Genomic DNA, 13,508 nt, shown 5'->3' on the forward strand with positions numbered 1-13,508 from the left:
ACATGCCTTACCAAAACAACTAGTTCTCAAAACATATTCTCTCCCAGGCAGTCTCTCTCTAGCTAAAGGACAGTGTGCCCCAACTTTATTTCTGCTTCTTCCTCAGTAAGCAGCTATGCGCAATTATAGATTGATTTCCAGATGATACACTGAGTCTAACACACATCTTAGACATAGTCAAATGTATTACTCCCTTACATTAATCTTGTCTAACAAGACATGTGATGGAATCCACCTGGATATTCCCAGCTAGCTCTGAACTTTTGGTGACTTAGTGCCATTTCACAGTCAAATCCACACCTACACCTAATACCTCTCCCCCACCCCCCACCCCCGTGGGCTATTTCCCAGTGAACTCTGGGTAAGATACCTGCTCAGTAGATACAAAAAGTGCATGCTCCTTTAAGAACTGACCACCCCTTAATCACGCCTTAACCACTCCCTAATCCCACCCCAAAACACCTAATTGACAGGTTTCATTCCTGAATCTTATACTTAAACTTTCCCTGTAGCCCTGTATGGTTGCAGGTTCCCTAAGAACTCTTGCCCACTGTATTTATGTAAAGCTTATATAATAAAATCTTTGCCTCCTTGACTTAAAGAATGCTTGGGTCCATGAATTCATTCCAGGTGACCTGGGAACTTTGGTTTGGGATTCCTACATCCCTGGGGTTCATGAGATTTGTAAACTCTGACCAATCAGAAAGAGATAACACCCATGTTACTCAAGATTGTCTAAGTTGATTGGTTTCTCATTATTGCCTGTAAAGAAGCTTTGTTACCAGCAAAATGGTATCCTTGTACCTATCCACTGAGGGATCTTGAATTTGATTTGTTATACAACTGCATGCCTTGCTAATAAATCAATTTGCTAGTATTTAATTACCTCAGTTTTTATCAATTTCACTTTGACAGTTGGCAAGCCAGCCAGGAAGATGAGAGAAGGACCCCAGCCCCTGAGACAGCCTCTTAGAACTTCCTAAAGGGCATCAAGAAACTTTTCCATGGAGAACTGCGTTAAAGGTTGGACTCCCTCTCAACCTCCATCCCAATTTTTCCAAGGTAAGGCAAGCTTCCACAATGGTGAAGAGTCTCTTAAGGGAACAAAGCCATGAGAAGGTGCTTAAAGGAATAATGGGATCTGGTAGTAGGATACTGAAAGGAAGGCCTCTGAAAATTTTTTTCTTATTTTGAGACTGGAGAAGCTCCAGGTTCAACTAAGAATGACAAAAAAAAAATACATGAATAAATTGTGTGAAATTTAGTCTAAAACTGCAAGAGATACAGCTGATAAAGTATTCTGGCCTAAATTCAGCACTTTTGATTATAATGTATTAAAGAAACTGAGATTGGTCATTGAATACCTCACCATGCCCCAGATGAAAGGATCATGTCCTCCGCTTCTTAAAGAGCCCGCTCCTACTTGTAAAACTAAAGGTTTTTGACACTGCTTTTTAGAAAACTGTGCACACTGACTTTTTGATTAAACCTTCAATCGGAGATAAGGAAAAACTTTGCTAGCAAGTACATCTATGGGTTTGTCTTATCAAATTGTATGTGTTTTGGTAAATACTGCTAACTTCTTCCTGTGGCCTGATCAGTCAAAGGAAAAAGAATGTATTTCTTCGGAGGAGTTTCAAAGCCTTCAGAAAAGGGAAGTAAGTCTCTTTCTCTGTCCTTCTAACTCTGGTCAAGCTGGAAGAGCAGACAACAGACTCAGAACAGAAAAAAAGGTATCTTGTTCCCATTGTGTAGAAATTTATAACATTATGAATTAGAAATTACAATTTGTTAACTAAATTGTAGTATCTTTACTATGAATTTCCAAATCATCTTAGTAAATTTTGGACGTTTGAAGAATAAGGAGCATACAATCTCTTTCCGTTCTTGGAAGGCAACAGAGAAACTAAATTATAAACAGGTCTGGAGGTAGTTTGAAATGATTCAACAGGATTTAACTGACTAGGTAAAGTTATGGTATAGATTCAGTGCAATATTAGACTAGTAAATGGCTGGGAATAAGATGAGACGGGCTCAAGTGGGCACTGAAAGTAAAGTAAAAAAAATTTGTAATAGAGAGAAAGTTTAAGTAAGCAGAGAGATAGGAGGAGAATGAGTAGAAAAGCTAAAGAAAGGTGGAACCTTTGTAGACATCCTTTTTCTTCCCTATACTAAGTAGCCTTTCCTGCCTACCTGCTCTGTCCTTTTATAAATGATGATATGGGGATAATATCCTCATACAGGGAAAGAGGGAAATTACACCTTTCTCCTTTTGGAATACTGTTTGGTCACCCTCCCATAAAAGCTATACATCACTGTTGGGAAGAGTTATATCAGTTGCTTCTTATACACAGGAATTACAAAACAGGCTGATGGAACTTCATGAGGCAGGAACTGCAGTACAGCATGGGCCTTTGAACTTTTCACTACAAGGCTTCCACCACAGAGATAACGGTTGTCACAATATTTTAGAGATACCCTGTTTCCCAGAGCTAAGGCCCAGCAAGCAGGCTGTGCCCTGAGCCTGGCATAACAATAATCCTCTGCACTGTGGATGATCTTACCCTGTGGTAAAGTATATAGCACCAAGTGTTCACTCCCTTTATTTCCCAGGGACCTGAGAGCCAATATCCTTCATGTCTCTGCTGCTTGTACTGTACTCCTGTTTCCATCACAGAATTCTGGTTCTGTTCCCCACAGAGTAATCACGAAATTTGGCAACAGTGACTCAAGACCTAAAAATGATTATGTCATAGTCCAGCCCACTTATGTAAATAAGCATTGCCTGTACCCCAACACATAAAGCCCTCCTTCTGGGGGGAGTGGAGGCTTCCTTGCATGCAAGTTATTTTCCTCACTCAAATAAATTATACTGCTATTTTGTGTCCTGCCACACCTGCCTCTAACTTGCTTTGTTTGGCTCCAGGCCATTCCCAGGTTAGAGACCGGTCCAGTCTGAACTGCATTCAAATTTCTGTCAACACAGTCTACATCAAGAACTTTCAGCAGACCAGTGGAAAGCAACCCACCTGGGAGGACCCATTCCAGGTGTTGCTGACTACCCTAACTGCAATTGGGATTGGAGAAAAGGACTACTGGGAACACTGTGCCCAGGTAAAACCTGCTCCATACCATTCCATGTGAGTACAATATATACTATTACCTGGTGTTTCTCTTTCCCTAATTAAAAAAACAAATTGTCAACTATAGGAAAATGGATACTTTTACAATAGTATTGAAAATTGGATCGAAGGCCTATTTTAATTTTGCAAATCTTACTTATAATGATTCCAGTGATGAAAATTTTAAAGAAAATCCCAAATCCCTTTCAAATTTTACATGGACATTAGAGATTCCTGGGTCTGTTTTTTGTTCAGAAAGAAAGAATTTGCACTATTCTTTCCCCAGACTGGTTTGGAACAAGTGGGATTACTTATTTATCTTCACCATTATCCGTTTTCAATCATCCTATAAGAATGGTGGAGAAATATTCCACTAGAAATTTAAAAGCATGGTGGCATAAGCACCCAAAGAGAAAGCAAACTGATGCAAAGTGAAATGAACAAAACCAGGAAAACATTGTACGGAATGTCAGTAACACTGTGTGATGATTAACTACGAATGACTCTGCTCTTCTCACACAATAATCCAAGACAAGTACAAAAGACTTAGGAAGGAAAATGCTATCCATAACCAGATAAAAAACTCAGGGACTCAATGCAGATCTAAGCATATTTTTTTCACTTCTTTTTATTCTTTCTCATTTTTTCCCCTTTTGATCTGTTTCTTCTCTCACAACTGACTGATATGAAAATATTTTTACATAACATGTATAAACTATATCAAACTGTCTACCATTTTCAGAAGAGGGGAGGTGAGGGAAGGAGGGAGAAAAATTTGAAACTCAAAATCTTGTAAAAAAATGAATGCTAAAATTTTTTCTTGACATGTAACTGGAGAAAGAAATAAGATACTATTTTTTTTTAAATTCTGTAAAAGAACACGGCCATGCTTTTAAGTTTCTCTGGCACATAATTCCATATACTGGAGTCACTGCCTTAGAACAGGCACCTATGAATCTCTCCCCTGAGCCTGAGAAGTTGGCCCAGGCCACAAGTGAGTCCATCAACTCCCTCCAAATTGAAGTACAAGGAGGAGTAATATTGACAACAATAATCAAATAGGCCCTTACTACAGGCATACCTTGGAGATATTTTGGGTTTGATTCCACACCACTGCAACAATGCAAATAGGACAATAAAGTGAGTCACAGGAATTATTTGGTTCTCCAGTGCATACAAAAGTTATACTTACACTATACTGTAGTCTATTAAGTGTGCCATAATACTGTCTAAAAAATGTATATACATTAATGAAAAAATACTTTATTGCTAAAAAATGCTAACTACCTGAGTGTTCAGCAAATTGGAATCTTTTTGCTGGTAGAGGGTCTTTCCTCAATGTTGATGGCTGCTGACTGATCAGGGCAGGGATTACTGAAGGTTGGGGTAGCAATGGCAACTTCTTGAAATCAGACACCAATTAAATTTGCTGCATGGACTGACTCTTCCTTTCACTTGAACAGTTAGAGGCCACTGTAGAGTTTTTAACTGGCCTAACTTCAAAACTGCTGTCTCAGGGAAAAGGGAGGCCTGAGAAGAGGGAGAGAGATGGGGAATAATGGCTGGTTGATGGAGCAGTGAAAACACACACCACATTTATGCGTTAAATTTGATGTCTTACATGGGTACAGTGTGTTGGTACTCCAAAACAATAACAATAGAAACATCAAAGATCACTAATCACAGATCACCATAACAGATGATAATAATGAAAAAGTCTGAAATGTTGCAAGAAATACCAAATGTGACACAGAGACACTATGTGAGCACACGCTGCTGGAAAAATGGCGCCAAAAGACTTGCTCCATGCAGGGTTGCCCACAAACCTTCAATTTGTTAAAAATGCAGTACCTGCAAAGTGCAATAAAGTACAAAGCACAAGAAAATGAGGTATGCTTGTATCTTAAGCCACATAATTGTCTTTTGGCTTTGTATTAGATGTTCTATTACTTGCTGTAATAAAGTTTATTCAAAATTAATTCCTAATAACCTGATGATGGTTTAAAATACTGATGCTGATTATACGACGAACCTTATACAACTGGAACTGGATAAATGATTGATGGGGAACAAGTTCTCCAAGGATCAAAGAGGGAATTGAAAGAACCAAATTGACTCCATCTTGTGAACACAATCTATTTTGTCAGCTAGGCTTTGCTTTAAATTATATGATTATGGGAAATTAAGATGTAAATTTCTGGGAAATGAGGGCATTAGGTGATGACCAGAAGATGTTTCATATAGCTTGTGATATGCACCAGAATGTACCAGGATATTCTTGAAATAACTACAAGATTTGTAAAGCTCTGGCCAATCAGAGAGAACACCCATGTTACACAAGATTGTGTAAGCTGATTGGCTTCTCACCACTGACTATAATAGCAAGCTTTGTTACCTGCAAAAAGGTGTCCTGGGACCTACTGAGGGATCTTGCATCTGATTTGTTATACAACTGCATATCTCACTAACAAATTGATATGCTAGGATTTAATTTCCTCAGTTTTTATCAATTTCACTAGTGACTGGACCCTTCTCAAAATATATATAGCTCAGTCAACCATATCTGAGTATCTCTTTAATTAGCATTGTGCCAAAGATTCACAGTACCCCTTAGAGCTTTTCATTCAAGAACTGTCACTCCACAGAACTTAATTTAGATGTTTTAATTTAAGCAGACACATTTTCTAAAAATACCCCACAACTTTAGCCAAATTTTGAATTGTCACCCTGAACACACCTTGAGGTCCATTTCTCTGTTCAGGAAATTCTGCCCTTCTCCCTACATTGCAGGACTGTCTTTCTATTCTTATCTAAAACCTGTTCATCCTTTTCAAAGTTCAGCTCAAATTCTATCCTTCTCTGTCAAGTCACTCTTCACTATCTCAGCTGGAAGTGACCTTTCCCTCTTCCAAAATAGTTCTGATTAATTAATTCAACAGTCTTTAGTTACTTCCTGACATTTATCTTTTCACCCATCTGGGCAAGTCACTTAAAGCTCTCTGAGCCTAGGTCTTCTCTTCTGTAAAACACAAATAATAACATAAGAATACAATCATCCTGAAATTGTTTCTACTTCTTATAATAAATCAGGGCTGTCATAAAAATATGTAAAAGGCTCACATGAGTTTAAACTGCTGATCAAGTCATTTCTGTACAGCAAACAATGAGATAAGTTAACAAAATTATATTTAAATTTTCATACTCTGCTTCTGACTAAAGCTCAAGGAAATTACACAGACTGAAACTACTACAATTTACGTTTCCTAATCTTAAACGGGTCCTCCCTATACATTTGCTATTCCCCTCTCCTAGGTAGTTGTTCCAAACTTTCTCTTCTCTCTTCAAGTCTCCCAAGGCTATCACTCTATCTTTTCAGCCAGAGACCTCATACTTCACATACAAAAAAAAAGAGAGGCAGGGAGAGAGGGAGGGATGGAGAAACAAAAAGCATGAAAGAGAGAGGAGAAAAGAGGGAGAGAGCATTACACCCTCTCTTCCCCACTTCCCACCTTACATTAACATTGTCCTCCACTCTCATGTCAAAAGAAGAGAAGGCCCTTCTTGCCCAGACAAACCTTTCTATAGGTAGTCTTGATGCCATCTCTTCCTTACTTCTCCAGGCAATTGCCCTTACTATCATTCACACTCTCATCTTCCATCACCCCCTTTCTATTGACTCCTACTATAATACTGCCTGCAAACATGCCTATGCTACCCCATCCTTGAAAAATCCTCACTTGATCTGACCATTCCCGATAGCTATCATCCTATAACTCTCCTAACTTCTCAGCTAAACTTGAGAAATTCATCTATTATCTCTATATCCTTTTCTCTTTTCTACACACAGAAAGAAAACAAGCTAGCTGATCAAGCTGAAGCAGCAAGGCACCCTGAGGAAGACAGAGGTGGCATGTTCCATGCAAGTCAAATCACCACCATGTTGGCTACCATTCCTTTAGACCCTGATGTGGACAGACTGGAACAATGAAACCCAAGTGCCTTGAGTACAGAGTACCATAAAATCACTAGATCTGCTTCAGGCCCAGTCCTCATAGCCTTCACTAAGGAAAGAAATAACTGCAGAGGGAGGGCCACCTTTCTCATCACCACCAGCAAAATCTTCTGACCAACTACTACCAACAGGCAGATAGGCACAAATGTCCCGAGAGTGGCACTCCCCCCCACCTCCAGAGAATCATTATGGCCAAATTCCAGAGCTGCCAGGTCAAGGAGAAAATATCACAAGCAGAGAGAAACAAAAAATTCACTATTGTGGAGCCATAGTCAGGATAACACAAGACTCAGCAGTTACTACATAATTCTACATTAAAGAATCCAAGGGCTTAGAATAGGATATTCTGGAGGGCAACAGAACTAGCATTACAACCAAGAATCATCTACTCAGCAAAACTGGGTATAATCTTTGAGGGGAAAAATGTGCACTTAATGAAACAGAAAACTTTCAAGCATTCCTGATGACATTGTCCTCTCTCTTTCCTGGCTCTCCCTAACTACAACCTCTCTTTCTCAGTTTCTCTTGTTGGTATGGAATTGCAATTTTTATAATAATCAATATGATATGTGTAATGAATATACTGATAGATTTGATTTTTCAGAATTGCCTTTTCTGGCTTGTGAGTCAGCTCTCAATGCAGCCTGAAATGATCAATCAAAACGCTCACAATCACTGGCATTGTTGGGTCTATGTACCTTAAGTGTGACCCACCAAGTAATGACCCTCAAAGACTTGAACAATGCTGTTCTCACAAAATTTCAGGGAACCTGTACCTTAGAGATTGTGGGATTGTCTTGGGAAACCACTCAAACCCCTGTGAAGGACTGTTTTTAAACCACCTTTCTCCCTCCCTTCCCACTGTGTTTAGGTATATAATCTCTGTCTTCACTTCAACAAGGTAGAATTCTGATCAGGAGAGTTCCTGATTTGTAAATCTGTTCCTCATAATGAAAATTAATCAATTAAATGGCCACCTGATTACTGGTACTTTGTCTCCGGCCTGCTGTTTTGTCCTTCTCAGGTTAGAGACTGGCTCAGTAAAAATCCTCTTAACACTGGTTTTCATCCATGCCCATAAATGCCCTTAAAATCTCTGCTCTGGGCCTTCTTCTGTTTTCACTATATACTCTTTCACTTGATGATTTCACTTCTAGGCAAATGACTCCCAAAACTGTATCTCCAATACTAATCTCTCTGCTAAGCTACAATCACATATCTTTGACAGGTCACACCTGTTATCAATGGGTGTCCCATAGGGCTCTGTTTTAAGCCGTCTTTTCTTCTCACTCTATGCTGTTTCACTTGTTGATTTCATTAGCTCCCATGATTCAGTTATCATCTCTATGCTGATCATTTTCAAATCTACTAATTCAGCCATAAACTCTTGCTGACCATCAGTCTCATAGCAGCAATGGACTACTGAACATCTCCAACTGGATCTTAAACATCTTAAACTGCCCAAACTGAACTCATAATCTTTCCCCCAGCTCTACTCTAACTTCCCTATTACTGCTGAGGATATCACATCCTTCTAGTCATATAGCCTCCAAATCAAGGTGACATCTTTGACTAATCAATGCTCTCTCTCACCTTCCATATCCAGTCTGTTGCCAAGCACTGTCTATTTTACCTTCATAACATCTCCCACATACTTGCCATTCTTTCTGCTGACATTGCCACCATGCTGATGTATCTATCACTTTATGCCTGGAATACTACTGGGACAGTCTGTTGGTTGGTCTCCCTGCCTCAACTCTCACCCCACTCCAGACTCTCTTCACTCAGCAGTCAAAGTGACCTTCCTAAAGCACAAGAACCATGGTACTGCATCTACCCCCTTTTGTCAATAAGCTTTAGCTCCTTATCATCTACAAGATCAAGTTGAAAATCTTCTGTTAGGTGTTCAAAGCCTTTCATAACCTGCCCTTCCCTAATCTTTCCAGTCTTCTTGCATCTGATACTCCTTACATTCTTTGATCCAGTAGAAAAGTGGCCTCCTTGCTGTTTCTTGAACAAGACACTCCATCACAACTCTGGGCATTTTCTCTGGCTTGCCCCTATGCCAAGAACTCTCAACTCATCTTTACTTCCTGGCTTTATTCAAGCACCAATAAAAATCCCCCCTTCTACAAGAAGCCATCCCCAATCCTCACTAATCTAGTGATAATACATAATTCTGTTGATTATTTTCATTGTATCCCGTATACAGCTTGTTTGTACATAGTTGTTTGCACGCTGTCTTCCCCATTAGACTGGGAGCTCCTTGAGTACAAGGGCTGTCATCGGCCTTTCTTAGTGTTCCTAGCACTTAACGCAGTGCCTGGCACAAGGCTGGTACTTGGATTACTGACTTTGCTGTCTCAAGTTAGATGTCCCTTAGCCATCTTTCATCTTTCCCCCACAAACTCCCTTTTAAACTTCCCTACTGTTGAGGGAACAACCATCCTCCTAGGCACCCACTGCCAGCGTGTCATTGAGAGTCTCAGATTAAGTGTCTTGTCTATGGTCATAGAGCATGTTTCAATTAAGTCTTTATATTTCTAGTGCCTTGTGGGTAATAGATATTTATTTGAATAGGATTTAAAGTTAGAAGAGATCACAAAGATCAACTAGAACAGATGTTATTTAACTGCTGGAGAAAATTAGCTGGTAGCATGGAACAGTCCAAAGAGACCTGGATGTGAAGAGGTCTTGGGTTCAAATGCTGCCTCTATCCTTTACTGTGTGACCTTGGTCAACTTATTTCTCCTTTCTGGATCTCAACTTTCTCATCTGTAAAATGAAGGAGATGTGATTCTCCCTAAAATTTCTTCCAGCTCAAATCTATTATCTCTTGCATAGATGACAAATCAAAACAATCTTTAAAGATGGAGAGATTAACAAAATTTTTAGCTTTTAAAGAAAAAAAAATCACTTTTCATCCCAAGTTCTTTTCTTTGTTCATTTGTTTATGCAGTGGTTTTAGGCAGTGGTCAAAGTGACCTTCTTACAGCATACATCACTCCCAGATGCTCAATAACCTCCAGTGGCTTTTAAGATCACATGCAAATTCCTCCATTTGCAATTTAAAGCTCCTCACAACCAATCCCCAACCAGGGTTACACATTGATACCCAACAAGCATTCTCAGCTGCAAACTGGCTCCCCTGCTGTCATTCACATACAACATTCATCTCCCACCCTGTACCTTTGCACAAGCTGACCTCCAGTGTGCCTCCTTCCTCACCTTTGCCCCTCAGAATCACTAGTTTTCTTCAAAGTTCAGCTCAAGGGCAACCTCCATCTTAAAGGCCCGGTTACTTTTTTGTATATATTTAAAGCTATTTATGTGGTCTCACTCTCTCTCACACCTTCCCATGCCCCCTCGCCCAAAAAATAAAGAGAAAGAAAAACTTAAGCTCCTAAATGATAGGATGGGACGGGGCAGGTTTCTTTACCTTTGCATCCCCAGCAGCATGCACAGTGCATGGCGCAGAGTAGGCGCTTCATAAATGGTTGTTGATTGTCTGACACTATCCAAGTCAACCTTTACGGCGATTTTCCCTTTAGCTTCACCTCCTCACAGCAGAGAAGCAGTCTGTTAGTCTGCAGTGTGGTCTGTCAACTCCAAGGGTGACCACACCTCCCTGGGGGAGTGCCTCTGCTGGGAGGGAGCTTTAAACAAAAACTGGGTTGGGGGAGTGTGTGTGTGTGTGGGGGGGGGGGAGGGTGTGGAGGTGGTGGAATCCTTCCTGCCTCTCAAAGAAGGGCCGGCGCAACCTCCAGAAGCCAAACAACAGAGAAAGGACGAGCTCGACCACGACGCTGGAGCCCACCCCAGACTGCAGGAAGGTGGCGTCCCCCCGCAGTCAGTCCCTGGGTATTACTCCGGGAAAAGCGAAGGCCCATCGGGTGCCCACCAGCGGGTCTGCATGCAAACCTCATCCACACCCCCCCCCTCCCCGCAAACCCCCTCCCCAGAAAACACGTGGCTTCTAAAACTATAGAATCCCGTTTCCAAAACGCTCCGTGTAAGGGGCGGAGGCGCGGAGGCAGGCGCAAAGGGGCAACGGGGTTGACAAAAGGGGGTGGGTGGGACGGAAGGGACAGCGGCTCGACCAGCTCTCAGACCCCAGCCCCGCAGGGGGCGGGTCCCGGGAATGACGGGGGATGGGAGTGGGAGGGGGAAGAAGGACCCGGGCCCTCCCTTTCTGGCCGCGGAGGCGGTACCTGTTGGAGCGCGGAGCAGCCCTGACAACCCGAGGCATCTGCTGCCGTCCCCGCAGCCTTGGAGTGAGTCTCCCCGGGCATCATGGTGCCACAGGAAGCCGGACTCGCCAGCCTCAGGGACCGGCTGCCGCCGCCTGGTCCTCCCGCCGCCTCCGCTGTTGCCGCCGCGGCCGCCGCCGCCGCCTGCCCGGCCGGAGCCTGCGGAGCCACTTCCCGCCGGGGCCGGGCGAGTCCATCCGGACACCGATGTCCCCGCGGAGCGAGCGAGCGACACCCCGAGCCCGTGGTAGTCGCCGCCCCGGGTACCGTAGGGGAAACGCTGCGCTGGGCACCGCCCTAGAGAGCGACGCGTCCCAGTTAGGACCCCGCCTTTACAGCCGGAGCGAGGGTGTCCTTGACGTCGCCTGAAAGAAATGAGCAAAAGCTAAGTCCTGCTGGCATCTGAATTCCCGTTGATTTGGACGCCCTCAAGAAATAAAAGGGTCGTCGAGGCGTCCCAGATTCACTTCTCTACCTTGAAGGCTCTCACCATGGAGACTTAATCCTGAGCAGGCACTTGGTCAAGCTCCTAAATAGGCGGAGGATAGGAGGCAGTGCCCTCTTCTCTGGAGGGAGGAGGCGGGGCCTCTCTCTGTCGTAATATTTCTGCTGCCTAAGAGGTCGGAAGCCCCTAGGGAGGGTAAAGGAATTGCCCGGAGCTTTAGAAAGACGCCTGTCGAGTTCTCCGCTTTCCCGCGTTGGTCCTGACCGCGGAGCGCCCTTCCCGGCGTGCAGCGCGACAGGCGAAGCTGGCGGCTCCAGGGCCCGTTTCCCAGGGAAGAAGCGCGGAGGCTCCCGCTGCGATCCCGGGGCTGTGGGCGTGCTGGAGTGGGGGCGTTATGGGGATGGGCTGGGTTCTGGCACCGGGTCACTTGTCGCCAGACTTTTCACACCTGGAAGGGTTATTGACTCTGACCCTCATAATAATGATAATAAATGCCATTACCCGTAGCCACACTTATACGGCCTTTTAGGGTTTGCAAAGCCCATTCCTTTTAAAAATCTCATTTGCCGCAATCTTCCCACCCACCCAGTGAAGCAGGGCTCTTATTATCCCCATTTTACTGAGGAGGAGATTCTGGATTCAACCAAGATCTTCCTGAGCAGAGCATCCTCTCAGCCCGCACATGTAGATAGGGTTTTCGTGGTCAGCACGATATGTCGTTAGCGCCTCCCTGTGTTGTGCCGGAAAGAGCAAGGGAGACCCGGATATAAATTTTGATGTGGATTTATTCAAGCCCGGACCGTTTGGAGTAAAGACTCAAATTGAAGAGCCCCCAGCAGGGGTAGGATCAGGTTATTTAAACGGAAAATCCACAAACTGGTTTCTGTGGAGACGGGAACACAAACAGTGGGACAAGCTGGGGCAGAAATATTTCCGTGGAGAAGGCAACACAAACAGTGGGGTCCGTGGAGATGGGAGTACAAACAGTGGGGTACCTGGAGATGGGAGCACAAACTGTGGGGTGAGCTGGGGCAAGATTGGGGTGGGGGGTAGGGGCCAACACGTGAAGCACCGACTATTGGTCTTCCCTTTTTAAAGATTAGGAAACTGACTCACCCTCCGAGGTTCCAGCTTAAGAAAACCTGGTTTTTTGGTTTTTGTTTGTTTTTTTTTTTTTTTTTGAGATTGGCGAGATCTAGGCATGTGCTCAGCTGAACCCCAGGGCTAGAGATCTTGATACAGGATGAACCATCTGAAGAGGGTTTTTATTGGGATTATTCATGTGCCCCACATTTAATCCGCTAATAAACAATTTAATAATTCCAACTATCCTACAGTACATAATTCCTCTGTGACCTTGCTGCAAAGCACCTAATCCCTCTGGTTAGTTTTCTTCATCTATAAAATAAGAGCTTGGATTAAATGATTGCTGATAGAGCTTTCCACACTAACTTTATGATGTGACATCCAAAGCTGGTTCAGAGCCTTTGTTATAGGCACATCTGAAATCAATCATATAAAAATGAGTGAGAAAACATTACCTACTGTATGCCTGGCAGGGTACTAAATGCTAGTTAATAATTTTAAATACTGAGGGTACAAATATGAAACAGATAATTCCTGCCCTCAAGAAGCTTGCATCCTAATAGAAGAAGATATACATGGAAATGGTAGCTAGG

At 42.9% G+C, this 13,508-nt stretch overlaps 1 protein-coding gene across 1 annotated transcript in view; it reads right to left on the reverse strand.

The window, feature by feature from the left end:
- The window catches only part of ICE1 (interactor of little elongation complex ELL subunit 1), an 83,912-nt gene extending 72,235 nt beyond the window's left edge, over window positions 1–11,677 (reverse strand). The window contains exon 1 of the mRNA XM_036754495.1: window positions 11,346–11,677. Within this exon, the coding sequence (XP_036610390.1) occupies window positions 11,346–11,429 (84 nt within the window). The 5' untranslated portion in view covers window positions 11,430–11,677. The remainder of the gene's footprint in view (window positions 1–11,345) is intronic.
- Window positions 11,678–13,508: the final 1,831 nt, after the last annotated feature.

Source organism: Trichosurus vulpecula, chromosome 1 (genome assembly GCF_011100635.1).
Source record: "Trichosurus vulpecula isolate mTriVul1 chromosome 1, mTriVul1.pri, whole genome shotgun sequence".
NCBI classification, from domain to species: domain Eukaryota; kingdom Metazoa; phylum Chordata; class Mammalia; order Diprotodontia; family Phalangeridae; genus Trichosurus; species Trichosurus vulpecula.